Here is a 15,905-nt window from a genome sequence, read left to right on the forward strand (position 1 = left end):
TACAGTATACAACATTTAAATTATTCATATCTTAGGACAGATGGTACACAGATCCTTGAGAACATAGCTGTGTTTGCAAACTATCATGCCCTTCTCTTGTCCAGATTTCACTCTGCTTACAGTTGTGAAAAAACTGAAGCCTTGAGTATTACCACTTAATAGAGGCCTACGCATCCTTCTCTTCAGTTAACAACAAAATTCCTCAGTTGTGAGAAGAATAAGATGTTTTGTTGGAAGACCACACAAAAGAGTAAAAGGGCAAGATCAGCATTCAGAATTCTGCTTGAGAAAGACTTTTGTTCCACGAGGTAAACTGAAATGAGAAAATGTCAAATACATATTTGTCTGCAAAACTATAGATATCTGGACAGCTGCATATTATGATGCATCCTTAATGTGTTATAGAAAGCACTCATGCTAAAAGGCTATTTGTCTGCATAGCCAGCTGTAACAGGCAGAGCCATAAACTGCCTCAGGTGCAAAGACCCCTTCTGCCAGTATGTTTCATATTACTTGGCACAGCTTGTTACTTGTATTCTCCATGTAAACCACGTGGAAATGAATTCTGTGAGGAGACTCACAATCAGAGAATGCTTTACTGAAGCTTTACTATCATGGTAGTTGGTGACTGGAACACATAAGTACAAAATGCTAATTTTCAGAACAGAAATCCAAACAATTTGTGTGGTTGAAGACATCGTGTTTGAATGAATACTGACAATGCATTAATTAATTAAACTATTTCATTCCAAGGAGACTGTTTACAGGCAGTTTTGTGATACATCAGATAGCACTGCTGCATCCCTGTCATCTGTTCTATGAGTTACATTTTACTGGAGTGGCTTCTTGGTGGAGAGTGCATATCCCCCCTTTGCTTGTTTGGTGATCTGCTAGGAACTCATGTTGGTAGGCAGAGTGGCAGTATTAAATGGGACTTAAGCATGGGTGAGTTCTGTGATGGACTGGCACCTTGTTCATGGCTGGTCAATGTTTTTGCCCATTACTTACCAGGATGGGCACTGGATCCCTAATTCTCTGAACTGGATAAATTATATCTATAAATGGCTGGCTGATGCCTCTGTTTCCAGCGAAGTCATTTTTAACAGATGAGGACTTCATGGGAAAAACAGGTTTTACCTTGAGATTTATGTTCTGAACAGTAAGAAGTGTCAAGCTCTAACGTCTGCTATTATTGACTGACTGTAATGGTTTGAATTATAAGGGGCAGAGCAATTTAACTACCTCAGGGATGTTCTGTAGGCTCAGGGAGGTATGTTCCCCAGTTAAAATGTTTCTAAGTTTCTAAATAATTTCTTTCCCTGTGGGGAGCCAGGTCTGGCCTCAGGCCCATGCCTGCTAAAGTTCTAATGGAGGTGGCATGAGACTTGCATGTGTGTGTGTGTGTGTGTGTGTGTGTGTGTGTGTGTGTGTGTGTATGTGTGTGTGTGTGTCTGTTTCTGTGTTTTTGTAAGTCTGCATGTATGTGTGTCTGTGTGTATGTATATGTGTGAGTGTGTCTGTGTGTGTGTGTATGTATATATATATATGTGTGTGTGTGTGTGTGTGTGTGTGTGTGTGTGTGTGTGTGTGTGTGTGTGTGTGTGTATGTGAGAATGTGGAGGTAACTAATGTGGAGGTAACTCTGCTTACGAGATGCATAGGCCACCAGTGGTCATTAGTGCAAGAACGTGTTAATTAGCAATAGTGGTTACTCTAAACAATTCAAAGATGTGATATGAATATTGACTAACATGTCTCTGAATCACATTTCCCATTATCATGGAACTGCTTATTTTGGTTGTAGTAGTTTCTGCAAATGTAGGGTGAGCCTTCTGGATCTTGCCCCCTTTTTTGTTGTAGTTGCATGTTAAATGTTTTTATCCAGTAACCTGGTGCTTTGCTAAATAGAGGTGTATGAAGTAAAAAAATAATGCAGTCAGTCTCAAGAGTCAACATGTTTGAACAGTTTCATGTCTGCAGATCTGGTGACAGTTTTAGATGGAATATTTACTCCTTTCAATATTAAGGCACTGCTGAATCAGAGGACCATAGTTTCTCATATTTTGTCTTTGACCTTGGTTAGTTTAGTATCTTGTCTTCCTTTTGTGGTTGATTTGATGCCTAAATAGTGCTGGCACTGGGGCAGTATTCATGGGACAGTAATGAGGCATGCCTTGTATACTATTAGAAAGTGCTGTAATATGAAAGAGACATTATGAGGAGAATTAAAATGTGCTTGTGATTAGCATATTATTTCAAGAAGCATGAGAAAACAAAAGAATCAAGGAAAACATACCAAGGAAATCCAGACTGATTCCCTGCAAATCACTGCCACATCATAAACTTAAGACATACACTGAAACTCCATTATCCAAACCACTCCCCAATCAACCTCACATGTAGAAATCCACCCGAACTGATTAAATTGTAATATAAAAACAAACAGCAGCACAAAAACAAAACAGAAGTACTTTGTTGTAGGCATTTTCACAGTGGCGTTTGCACCATCACACCTCATTACTTAGATATATTAACTCTGAGATCACACATCCATGAAGAAATGGAATTAACTTGTACTTAGCATCACTGTTTCCTCTACACTGTGCTTGCAGGATCTGTAATTTGGTCACTTAATATACATGAGTAGTGTTTGCCTGGTAAAGTGTTTGATCAGTCATTAAGGATATGATACGTTAGCCCTACACAATGTAGTTCTCCACAACACCTCCATGTTGCTCTTGTATTTAGTAGCTTGTTGTATGAAGGAGTATGACATGAAGTTGCCACATATGTACAACTGATTTCTGTTTGTGACAACAGTGTCACGATTTTAGGACTTTTTTATTTTTTTAGCTGAAATTAGGCACTCCAGCACTATTAAATGTGCTTGTCTTCCAGGCATGTTACAGATGAAATGCCCACAGTGAATACGCCCATGTAATCCACAAGTAGATTTCCTTTTGCTGAAACGTACAGATTACTTGTGGTTTGAGTGGACTATAAAGCCCCCCCACATTGTTTTATAAATGCACTGCTTAGTTTTCAGAGAGGCTGTTTAGATCACACTAACATTCAGCTGAAGAAATGACATGGAATTAATGCCACTGTGCCTCAGCTAACTACACATCACTATTCCTGTAAAGTAACTGGTAGACAGAGACCAGCTGAGGGGCCCAAGGGACTGTGTATTTCAGTAAATGTCTTGTTTGGTCAATACATTACCATTACATCTCAAATGTTAAGATGACTCCCTTCACTCATAAAAAAAAAAAAAAATGAAAGAAAGGAAAAAGAAAACAAGCAATCAGCCCAGATGTTCTTTGTGTTTCACTGTTGCAGTCATCACACTTGGGTTATCTCCCTGCAGGTAGCCCTCTGTCAGCCCGAATACCAGAGACTTAGTATTTCTGTGTCGGTTGCTGTCGCTCCAGGACTGACGTCAGGTCGTCAGGGGTATAAAAACAGGCAGCCGATGCCATTACATCAGTCTTTCTTGCCAAGGAGCCCAAAGCAGAAGCAGTTTGCATGAGTGCTGGTCGGCCGCTACCTGAATTTTCGTTAATGAATTGAATCATCCTGAAGTGTTCTAAAGCTAAGTACCCCATTGGGGATCCTTTTTTCTTGCCCTAACCAATGTCAGAAAAAGTTAACAATTGTCTCGCCTGTGGAAAGCAAATACCACACCGAGATTTCCATTCTTACTGCGTCACCTGTTTAGGCCCAGACCACAACGTTCCTCACTGTCGGTTTTGTGCTTTGTTCAATGCACGAACTATTCGTCGCCGGGCCCTTATTGTCGCTAAATACTTTTGCTCTCGCTCTTTGTATTCCGAAATGGCTTCGGTAAGCCATCCGACTACCGATCAGCGACAGATCGCACAGGTCCAAAACTGCCGACAATGCTTCCGTTAAGCTAGTCACCAGTTTTTGCAGCCCCTGATGCCCACTTCGATGGATTCGCAGGCCGCTACCGAGACCTGTTTGGAGTCCGGTATGCCGTGAGACTCTTCTATGACTATGGAACCTGCGGATGTCTCTACCTTGGATGGGTCTGGAGCCACTGAGCAGGCACCGGCTCCTGAGGAAGTTCTTTGCCATTCCATTCCGTTGCCGATACTCGACACAAACCAACGACTTCTTCCGCATCTTCAGTTTTGTCTAAAACTACCGAGTTTCTAAGGCCAAGAGTACGAGCTACGCCTAAAAAACCAACGACCCAATCTCAAGCACCTGCTTCCTTGTCACAATTTCAAATGCTTAAAATGGCAGAAGACCTGATCATGCTGATTAATGGAAGCCAGCCTATTTTCAAAAATCCTACTGCTGACCCAGAGGTCATTTCCAAAGGGCCTAAAGGTATAAAGGCAGCTACAGTTAATAATCCCACCCCTTTGGACAGGGATTCCTGAGCTTTAGACAGATGGGGTAAAAAAGTATACACCTCTGCAACTCTAGCCATTAGGGCATTGAATTGCCAGTTTCACATGCTGAAATACCAGCAACATATTATGGAACTTATTAAGCAAAAATTATCTACCTTTACAGACTGTGCAGAAAATAAAGAATTACAGGAGCGTATGCATTCTGCAAGCCAAGTCAGCACATGCTACATGCTCTGGAGACCTAAACCTTGTCACCACAATAAACAGGACACGCTGGAGGGATAGATTCCTGTCCCAGAGACTTCCTATACTCTGGAACAAGCTACCCATCTATGTCAAGCAAAGTTCTTCATTAGCACTCTTCAAAAAAATCTTGATGAGTGGATGGGAAAAGGAAATACACCCCTGGGATCACTTCTGTGTCTCTGCTGGACAGTGGCACAAGAAAATAACTTTCTTGGGTGGTGTAAGCTATGGAACCTTGCTGGCTAGGCTTATGTAGGCCCTTGGGCTGATAGCCTAGTACCTACCTATGAACCTATGTGGGTTTGATGCCCTAGAAGCATCTTGCAGGGCAGCAGTCACTAGTTCTGTACTGAGAAGGCATGCTTGGCTTAAGGAACAGACCTTGCCAGATCATGTCAAATCAAAACTACTAGACGCTCCTTTGAATAAAGACAGTTTGTTTGGCACCAAAGCAGAAGAGGTTCTAAAAAAGATGGAAGAAAAAGCTAAGTCTATGCAGACAGTCAAAGATTTTTTGCAGGTGCAGCCTCCTAGATTCAGTAGGCATTTCCCTTCGAAACACTGGTCCTTTCCTGCCCCTTCAAGGCCATCTCAAACTAGACCCAGGGGAAACAGACCCCCCCAGATTACAGTCTTGGGGTATGAAGAGATCTAAGCAATGGAGTACCTCCACTTCTAAAACAGGGAGTGCTAAGCCACCCCCTTACAGAAAGAATTCACAATGACTTGTCAACCCCACTCCTCACCTCTGCCCAATTGCTCGTGCCCCTAGGAGGAAAACATGCCCACCATGCAAAAAACTGGACCTTCATCACCAAAGACCGATGGGTCCTTAACATTGTATCCCAGGGGTACAAATTTTACTTCCACACACTGCCAACCTCGAAAGGGTTCCTATACCTTCCTCCAAACCAGTGGGTAGAGGCACAAAACCAGGTTCAATCCCTGCTGTCCATAAGGGCAATTCAGCATGTTACTGCAGAACAGATAGGTCAAGGGTTTTATTCCAGACTTTTCCTGGTACCCAGAAAAGAAGGCGCTTGGCGCCCAATCCTAGATCTTTCTGTTCTAAACACCTTCCTGGTGGTAGTAAAATTCAAAATGCTCATCCTTCAGCAGCTTCTTCCTATGCTGTCCAAAGATGCCTGGTTAGCCACCCTAGACCTAAAAGAAGCCTATCTGCACATCCCTATCAGGAAATCATGCAGGAAAGGTCTACGTTTCAGGGAAGTATCTATGCATTATCAGTTCTCTGCACTTCCCTTTGGCTTATCCACTGCTTCCAGAGTCTTCACAAAATGCCTGTCTCCAGCCATTGCCTATTGCAGACAAAGAAACATTCAAATATACCCTTACTTGGACGATTGCCTGATTCAGGCAGACAGTCAGGAAAAAGCTGATGCAGCACCTGACTTTTGTAAAGAACCTTCTAACCTCCCTGGGGTACACTATCAACGAAAAGAAATCAAAACTAGTACCCAGTCAAAAGATTGTATTCCTGGGAGCAAGCTTGGACACAGCCTCCCAGATGGCATTTGTTACTCCAGAAAAACAAGCCTATCTTACAGGCTACTTCACTCAAATGGCCACCAGAACCAGCTATCCGCAAGGAAAATCCTGCAGGCTCTAGGGTTCATGGCCTCTTGCATTCTACTAATTCCATATTCCAGACTGCATATGAGGAAACGTCAGTGTTACTTAAAAAGTCTTTGGTGCCAACATTCTCAGGACCTGGAAACCACCATACCTATCATACCTTGTCTAAGGACAGAGTTTCTTTGGTGGGCAGCAGCATGCAACCACAACAAGGGGCTTCGCTTTACACAACCCCACACCGCCCAGACCCTAACCACAGATGCATCAGACTATGCCTGGGGGGGGGGGGGGCATATCTGGGAGACGAGTGCATTCAGAGCCACTGGAGCACAAGTCAAATTCATCTGCACATCAACCAAAAAGAGATGCTAGCTGTTCAGCATGCTCTGACAGCTTTCAGATCTCTACCCTCACCAGGACCCCTGCTAATAAAAACAGACAACATCACAGTTATGTGGTACATCAACAAGCAGGGGGGAACTCACTCTTACCCACTCTGCAGGCTAGTCATGACATTGTGGAACATGGCATTGGACATGCAGATCCATCTGCAAGCTCAATTCCTGCCAGGCAAACAAAACTCTCTGGTAGATGACTTAAACAGAAATCTCCTAGATCCACATGAGTGGCAATTAAATCCCAGCACTTTCAGCCTGTTAACCCAGAAATGGGGGATACCGGAGGTAGACCTTTTTTCCTCCCCCTAGAATCACCAAATCAGCAAATTCTGCACCAGGACACCACACAGCAAAGCATGGAAAGTGGATGCCTTATCCTTCCAGTGGGTAAACCTCTCAATTTATTCCTTTCCCCCTCTGCCTCTTCTTTCAGGAATACTACTCAAGATAAGACAAGACGGACCGAGGGCAATCCTGATTCCTCCAGACTGGCCATGCCAGCACTGGTACTCACTACTCTGCAGCCTGTCACCGGTGCCACCATGGCATCTACCTCAGATCACAATCCCCTTCACTCAGCACGAGGGACAGATCCTGCATCCGCAAATGCAAACCCTGAACCTTGCAGCCTGGCTTATTCCTTGAATTCTCCCCCAGTGACCAACCTAAGCAAGCAGGTACTGGATGTAATTCTGGAAGCCAGAAGACACAGTACAAGGAAATCCTATGCTGATAAATGGAAAAGGTATTGTTCCTGGATTCAGTCTAAAGGAGCAGACACTGCTCTGCCCTCCTTACCTCTAATCCTGAATTACCTAGCAAATCTACTCCACAGAGGCCTTTTCTTCTCTTCCGTTAAGATCCATGCCTCTGCCATCTTGGCTCATTACAACACTGAGCCACCTGTCTTCCCTCACCCTCTCATCAAACAGTTCCTGAGAAGGGCCAACAATTTAAGGCCACCAAGGAGAGCACCCACCCCAGATTGGGACCTTAACTTTGTACTGGAAAAGCTTATGCTCCCCCCTTTGAACCTGCAGCATCAGCAGAGTTAAAATTCCTCTCTTGGAAAACAGCCTTGCTTCTGGCCGTCACATCAGCTAGAAGAGTGTCTGAGCTACAAGCACTTATGGCTGTGGAACCCTTCATTATATTTCATGCTAACAGGGTCTCCCTCAGAACTAACCCTACTTTTATGCCTGAAGTGGTGTCCAGTGTAGCTCTCAACCAATCTATCCATTTGTCAATCTTCTTTCCCAGTCTTCAGAATAAAGGGGAAATGATCCTGCACTCTTTAGACGTGCACAGACAGCTCAGATTCTACCTTGACAGGACTAAGCCCTTCAGAAAATCTGACCAACTACTACTCAGCTTTTCACCTGGGGTAGAGGGCAAGGCCATATCTAAACAAACTATTTCCAAATGGATAGCACACTGTATCCATTTCTGTTACAAACAACATGGGAAACCAACCCCTCAGGGGGTCAGAACACATTTCACCAGGGAAACTTCTACCTCTACAGCATTCCTCAGGGGAGTCCCTACCAGGGACATTCTGAAAGCTGCTACCTGGAATTCTGTTCATACCTTCACCAAGCATTACCACTTGCCTATCTTTTCCAAATCCAGGGTTGGTTTTGCAACAGCAGTCCAGCCCCAACTCTTCTTGACTGCCTCCACCCATTCTTCAGCTTTGGGAATCAACCCAAGTGTGATCACTGCAACAGTGAAACACGAAGAACATAGTACAGTTGTGTGCACTTACCATAAATGTAGATGTTCAAGTGTATTCACTGTTGCAGTCCTGGTTTCCCACCCTCCAGCCCCCATCTGTCTCTATCTCTCTCTCTCTCTCTCTCTCTACTTCTCTAAATGTATTGCTCACCCCTTACAGGGCTATTGGTATTTACTTTTTACTGGTGGTGTTTTTTCCACCATAACTTCATAGCTCCCTATTTGGGGGCTCGTGACATTTGGGGCAAGAAAAACTGATGTAATGGCATTGGCTGCCTGTTTTTATACCCCTGATGACCTGACATCAGTCCTGGAGCAACAGCACCTGACACAGAAATAGTAAGTCTCTGGTATTCGGGCTGACTGAGGGCTACCTGCAGGGAGATAACCCAAGTGTGATGACTGCAACAGTGAATACACTCGAACATCTACATTTATTGTAAGTGTACACAACTGTACTTTCTTGTCTGCTAAAAATTGCCTTCATTAAGGTAATCAGACTATTGGTAAAGAACACACAAGGAAGACAATGTATATTTGTTAAGTATACTTTAACATTTGACAACTGATGTTACACACATCCTCATTTCGACTTAAGCATGGTCTCTCATTTACAGATGCCTCATACTGCAACACATCAGCATACTTTTATCACAATGACATGACCTGCTTTCTTGTCTCATCCAGCATAAAAAAAAAAATTCTCCCCTCGGAGCATGTTTGCATTTTCCTGGAATATATGTAAACATACAGACATCCAGACATTGTGAAAGAAGACCTGTTGTCTGACAAATCCTATCAGGTGTTGAAACAAGCCACTGTGCAGTTGGTCCTCCCACTCCACTGTCCATATCACCTGCCACACACATTATTTAATTCCTTCTTTGAGCATCCGTGTCTCCTTCATGGCTCCTGTCTTTGTGTTTGTAATGTTCCCCTTCCTCTTACTCTGTAACAATGTTGTGTCCATATTATGCAAGTTTTGATGCACAGAAGGTGTTATGTTTACTGCTAGTAACACCAGATTAATTTTCAGTCAAATTTTGTTTGCCATGCTTTGCATATTTTAGTAATTAATGTAAAACATCGTCCCAAAATTTGTGTATTTACAATATTCTGAATGCATTACATAGTTGTCTAAATTTGACCTAGCAGAGAAGAATGGATGTAATTTTCTTTTCCAATGTGAATAGTTCAGAAGTATTTGTCGTGTATTGTTGTTTTCTTGATTTGTTAAACAACTTTATCAGTTTAGATTGTTTAAGGACCCAGTGTCTATATTTTTCATACTTTCTTCAGTTTAATTGATAGTTGTTATTGTGTATTATTTAAATTGATAATATTTGTAGTTTTGTACTTATTTAGACTATATAACTCACTAATATTTGAACTTTACTGCTGTGTTTTCATGTTGCTGTATTTGCATCTCTGCTGAAGTTGTAGATGAAAATGACCAGCCCACTTACCGTGTTACCAAAGAGTAAATAAATAAAATATTTAATTGTGCCTTGTGTGTGCCACTGTTGATTATTATAAAAAAGGCAGTTGAAATCACAGCCACTTACCCTTACCTGTACCCGTAATGTATGCCTTTAAATTCTGGAAAACTATGCATAAGTAGCTTTTTTAGTAGAATCTTAACAAGAGGATTGAGTAAGCAAGTCAACTAATTCTTGAGACCGAGAGTTCCACACTAGTCTTACCTGAAATAAAAACTGGAGCTTTGATTTGTAGAAGAAAAACATAATTTATTTATATCTGTTGGCTTATTTTCAATTTATTTATTTTTCTTTCTTTGTTATACCAGGAGGAAGATGATGCTGATTATTATATTTTTTAAGAACCTAGTTGCAGAGGTTTCAAGGCATTTGGGTATACTGTAAATGGCAACTGTTAGTACAAGATTACAATATAAATCCATTTACAATCTGTTTGTTTTCTTAACTTTTCTGTCTTTCTTAATGACAGGAGTTTGAGAATGCTGAAGGTGAAGAATATACAACAGAGCTGTCCACCCAGGGATCTCCAAACTCACAGAATGGACCAGAAGTTTATATTCTTCCACTTACAGAGGTTTCACTTCCTGTGTCCAAGCAGCCAGGAAGAGCAGGTAGGTGGTTGTTGTTTTGCATAGTCCTGGAAGGACCATGTTTGCAATGTAATTCAAATTAACTAACCCAGAAACAGGGCTGGTCCCGGCAGCTCTCCCCTTAAGTATAAACCAGATTCTCTAACTACTTAAAATGTATTTATAAATTCCACAAGGTATTCTGCTGTTGTCTGTTACTGTCTTATATATTTCTTCCGAGATCCCATTTTTCAACATTCTTATTATTGTTTACCATATGTTCTTTCTATTTCTTGCCCAGGTTTTGCTTTTTCTTTGCATATTACTTTGTTTCCATTGTCTTCTTTCATCTTCTACAAATAAATAAATATCTGGAATGATATATCTTTTACATCTGCCATCTTTTTCCTCATTTATTTGTTTTATAATTTTTTTTGTGAGATAAACTATACACAATAGCATGTATTTTACTTAATGTACTCCTGAAATTTCAAAAATAACAAGTTTATAAAATATTAGCTTACTGCATAGTGCAGTGTATTTGTTTGAACCAAAATGGCTGTTTTTTTCATGAGGTTGTTCTCTTAGTCTGATGTTTTCATGCATTTAATTAAACTTGTTGAAACATAAGGGTGTGTCTATTGTGACTGTTATGTAATGTCAATGCGTAGTGTACAATACAATAATGCATTTATAGACTAGTATTACCGCATAATTCCTAGATTATCATTATCCCTTGTAAATGTTCATTCTGATGTTCACAGTATATTTTACATAGGTCTACTTCTAACTTTTGAAGTTTCAGAATATCAACTTTGTTATGGTCCTTGGGACACAGGTGGACAGTAGTCTCTCCTTTGATAATCACTTCACCACAGTAGTCAGAAAATCCTTCTACGTGGCACACCTAATCACAAAAGGTTTCTCATCCAGGAAAAAAGAGGTCATTGTTCCCCTCTACTCATCACTCATTAGACCCATTATAGAGTACAACGCCCCTTTTGGTATGTACCTCACAAGACATCTACAACAACTGGAAAGGCTGCAGAAATACCTCACAAAGAGGATTACGGGCCTCAAACAGATGCCCTATGCAGACTGTCTCAAAAAACTCCAGCTTTACTCTGTCGCATATCGCCTACTCAGAGGCAATCTCTGCCTAAAATACAAAGCTATATCAAACCCAGAGCTGTTGGGCATGCTCCACTTAAAGAAATCCCAATCCCTCCAAGCTACACACTCTAGGGACCTAAACCTTGTCACCATAATAAACAGAACATGCTGGAGGGATAGATTCCTGTCCCAGAGACTTCCCATACTCTGGAACAAACTACCTATCTATATCAAACAAAGCTCCTCATTAGCACTCTTCAAGAAAAATCTTGATGATTGGATGGGAAATAGGAAATTACCCTGGGATCACTTCTGTGGGTCTGCTTGACAGGGGCACAGGAAAATAATTTTCTTGGGTGGCAAAAGCCAGGGTACCATTTGGCAAGGCTTATATAGGCCCTAGGGCCAATAGCCTAGTACCTACCTATGAACCTATGAACTATAAGCTTGATGTTTTGAAACTTTAAAATGTAGAATAGACCCATTTTACATATGTTGCCATTATTTACTATGAATGATGGTAAGAAAGTGACTGGACATTCAGGAGACAAGATTGAAGAGCAGTGCAGGAAAGCCATATGGCTTGGGTTCCAGAGTCTACTGCTTAGGAGGAGGACAGACTAGACATGGTGTGGGGATTGTGATGAGGGAGAGTTTTCTGAAGACAGTGAGAGATGTCATTGGAATTTGAGATAGACTCATGGCAGTCAAACTCTAGTGTAAGGCTGGGGAAGTGCATTCAGACAGCAGTTACAGAAACTGCTAGATAAAGCAGGACAACAGGAACTGGTGTTTATAATAGGTGAGCTGAATGCACATATATAGGGACAGACAGAACAGGATATGAGGACTACATTGGTTCACACAGGTAGCACAATAGGAATAAAGGACAGGCCATTCTATACTTTTCTTTGACAAATGGCATGATGGTGGCTAACACATGGTCATAAGATCATATACATGAGTGGCCAATATGCAAGTTAGGTAGATGCCCTCTTAGTAAGAAAAGGGCATAATCAGTGGTTGCAAAGTAATTCCTAGTGAAACAGACAGCCAACAACATAAACCACTGGTTATCAAATTCAGCTGCAAGCAGTATTTTGAGATGTTTGTAAGGCAGAGAGAAACTAGGCTGAAGACCTGGAAGTTGACTGAAGAGAAAGTACAAGAGTTCAAGGAAATCTGAAGGTCTCTAACACTTCAGGAAGAAGAGGAAATAGGTGGAGTTGAAGAAGAATGGCAGTGTTTCAAAACAGTATGTGTGACGACTGTAGAACAGATATGTGGTTGAGCAAGGCATGGAAATAAGGCATATAAGGAAATCTAGTGGTTGAAAGCAAAAGTACAGGAAGTCATCAAAAGAAAGGAGGAGTGCAGGAAAACGTGGGGCATAGAAAAGGAAAACCAGTTCTAAGGAGGACTACTGGCTGGCAAACAGAGAGGCTAAAGGAGCAATTCCAGTAACAAAGAACAAGGCTTCAGAAATGCTATTGAGTTGCAAGGCAAAGCCAGAAAGATAAAGAAAATAGCTATCAACACCCTTCATAATGGATTCCAGCGACAACCCACTTACCAGTTCACCAAGCATCAAAAGCAGATGGAAGGAGTATTTCCAGCAGCTTCTGAATGAAGAAAATCCCATAGAAGTAGTACTCAGATGCTGCCTATGATGTATGAAAAGGAGAAGCCCACCTTAGAAAAAGTAAGGACAGCGCTAAGGAAAAAGAAGTCAGGGAAAATATCACGCTCTGATGAGGTCACAGCAGATATGATAAAGATGTTGGGTGAGTTAAGGGAGAAATGGCTCCAGGAGGTACTCATAGCAGTATGGAGGGAAAGGCATATTCCAGATGATTGGAAAATAAGCATTCTAGTGCCAGAGTACAACAACAAATGGGACATTCACAACTGAGGCAGTATTGAAGTATCAGACTCCTGTCACACTGCGTGAAAGTACTGGAGAGTAGTAGACATTAAGATGGGAGATGAATGGTTATGATTCAGATTAGGATATAGCACAGGTGATCTGATGTTTGCAGTGAAAAATATATTTGAGAAGAAGCTAGGGATGAAAGAATCCATCTGGGCATTCCTAGACTTAGAAAAAGCATATGACAAGGTCCCAATAAATCTGATTTAGGCAATCCTGTGATGGTTCAAAGTTCCATAAACATTGGAAAAACTAGTGCAGGCCATGTACAGGGACCCAGTGACACAAGTGTGAACAGTGTTTGGACACATAGAGGGGATCCCAGTGGGAGTGGGTGTGCATCATGGTTCATCTCTATGCCCACCGTTTTGCATTCTAGTGATGGACTACATTGGCAAACAGGTCAGAGGGAGCAGTTCAACAAAGTTGCTGTATCAAGATGATTTGATATTACAGGCAGACTCTGAACAAGGACTTCAGCAAATGATAGGGAAATGGAATGGAACATTGAAGGTACATGGGCTGAAATAGAATACAGATAATACCGCTGTGATGGCAGTAAATTGAGAAAATCAGAAGAAGGTGAAATTGAGATAGAAGGGAAAACAGTGGAATAAGCTAACAACTTTGAGTATCTGGGAGGGATGGTTGAGGAGAAGGGAAGTCTGAATGAGGAGGTAAATTCTAGAATCAGAAGGGTTGCAGCCAACTGGCATAGAGTTGGCAATGTATGAGAGAAGAATCCCAAAGAAACTGAAAAGTAAGGTGTACAAAACCATTGTGTGACAAGTACTACTATATGAAGTTAAAGCAAAGCAGTTGAGGAAAGTAGAGGTGGTGAAGATGAAGAGCCTGAGATGGGTGGTAAGAATCACACTGAGGGACAGATGAAGAAATGAGGAAATTAGACCAGAGGTCCAAGTTAACTCCAGTTGTAGAGAAGTTAAAAAAAAACAGATTACCATTGTTCAGGTACATATGCAGGAAAGCAGAAAACAATCTGATGAAGAAGACTGGAAACAGGACAAAGGCAAGAGGAAACAAAGACAGCCAGTTATGAGATGGAAGGATTGTATGTGAGAAAACTGGAAAAAAGGGAGTTGATGATGATGATGATGGTGACATTATTTACTGTGAATGTGTGTAGTATTTCCTTTCAAATTAAGCTTTTCTGTCCAGGTCCCAGCTTTAAATGGGCTGTGCCCAACAATGATTAACCTAATTTCCAAACTATGTAAATAAGTAAGACACACATCTTAAACATCCACTTGCTCATCTCTAATGATGGCAATCACTTTGAATAAAGTTTCTTTAACTGCCCAATGCATTTCTGAAAAGCGAGGCTCTTCTGTGGTAATGTGGTTAATTTTTGCAGACATATATAGTATGTTTGCTCAATGCTGAGATCAACTACTTTGCCCAGTGCACATATTAACCTTGTTGTTCACTCACAAAAGCAATGTCAGGAGATGCTTAGCATAAGCAGTGCAGGGTGTAGAGGTGAGATACTACTGCATTGATCATAACTGATACTACCAGGGATTTCTTTGGCCATCAGTGAAGCTGCTTGAGGGGTAGTTAAGGGGCAAAGATCACTGGACATCTAGCCTCAAATGCTTTTAAAAAGGTAGAAGAGGTAGAAGAGTATGGGAAGGCAAATTTTGTCAAATATTTGCAAAACATTTCAAGTATTATGTAGGGATTAAGGGCATGGAATGCACTTAAACTCCTGTGTAGTGTCTAAAGCATTAGCTGGGAACTTTATGTGTGTGTATCACCTGTTATATAAGGTTACACAGGATACACAGCCAAACCAATTAGTAAAAAATTACAGGAAAATCCTACACATGCTAGAGTTTTCACTGTGTGATTCCTTCAAACCTCTTGTAAAAGAGGATAATTGGATATATTCAAATCAGTTGTCTTTTACAAGACGTTTTAAGGAATGACACAATGAAAACTCTAGCTTGGCAAGGATTCTGTTGTAATTGTTATATAAGATTGGGAAAAGAAAGCATGTCAGATGTCTCAAGATGGACTCCTGGATCTTTGTTAGGAAACAGGTCATCCACATCTCCTTTAAATAAGTCAGAGAAAGTTATGCAGGACTTGGAAGCTCGGAAGGTTAGTATCAGAATCTTAAAACCAGAGCCTTCTGTAGTCAGCAGCCACTGGAAGTCCAATAAATATCTCAATGGACATAATCTGATAAAGCACAATAAAAACAGAATGCTTCTTTCTTTCAATGGCTAGGAGATGTTTTCTGAAAGCATTCAAGTGATTTCCCCATCTAGGAGAGCAATAAAGATAAGGCAAAACTAGACAGCACTTAGGAGAAGCACAGGATGCACCATGCATCTTAGCATGGATAACCTTCTTTTTAGGTTAACTCAAGAATGTGAGTATGGCTGTCAGTTTGGGACAATTTTTCCTATTAG

At 41.2% G+C, this 15,905-nt stretch overlaps 1 protein-coding gene across 2 annotated transcripts in view; it reads left to right on the forward strand.

The window, feature by feature from the left end:
- AATK (apoptosis associated tyrosine kinase) overlaps positions 1 to 15,905 on the forward strand; it is a 2,480,061-nt gene that overhangs the window by 1,420,886 nt on the left and 1,043,270 nt on the right. For both annotated transcript variants that reach the window (XM_044085080.1, XM_044085081.1), the window contains one exon: positions 10,325 to 10,466. In XM_044085080.1, the coding sequence (XP_043941015.1) occupies positions 10,325 to 10,466 (142 nt within the window). The remainder of the gene's footprint in view (positions 1 to 10,324; positions 10,467 to 15,905) is intronic.

This window comes from Protopterus annectens, chromosome 10.part0, assembly GCF_019279795.1.
Source record: "Protopterus annectens isolate FY-2018-M chromosome 10.part0, PAN1.0, whole genome shotgun sequence".
Classification (NCBI taxonomy): Eukaryota; Metazoa; Chordata; order Ceratodontiformes; family Protopteridae; genus Protopterus; species Protopterus annectens.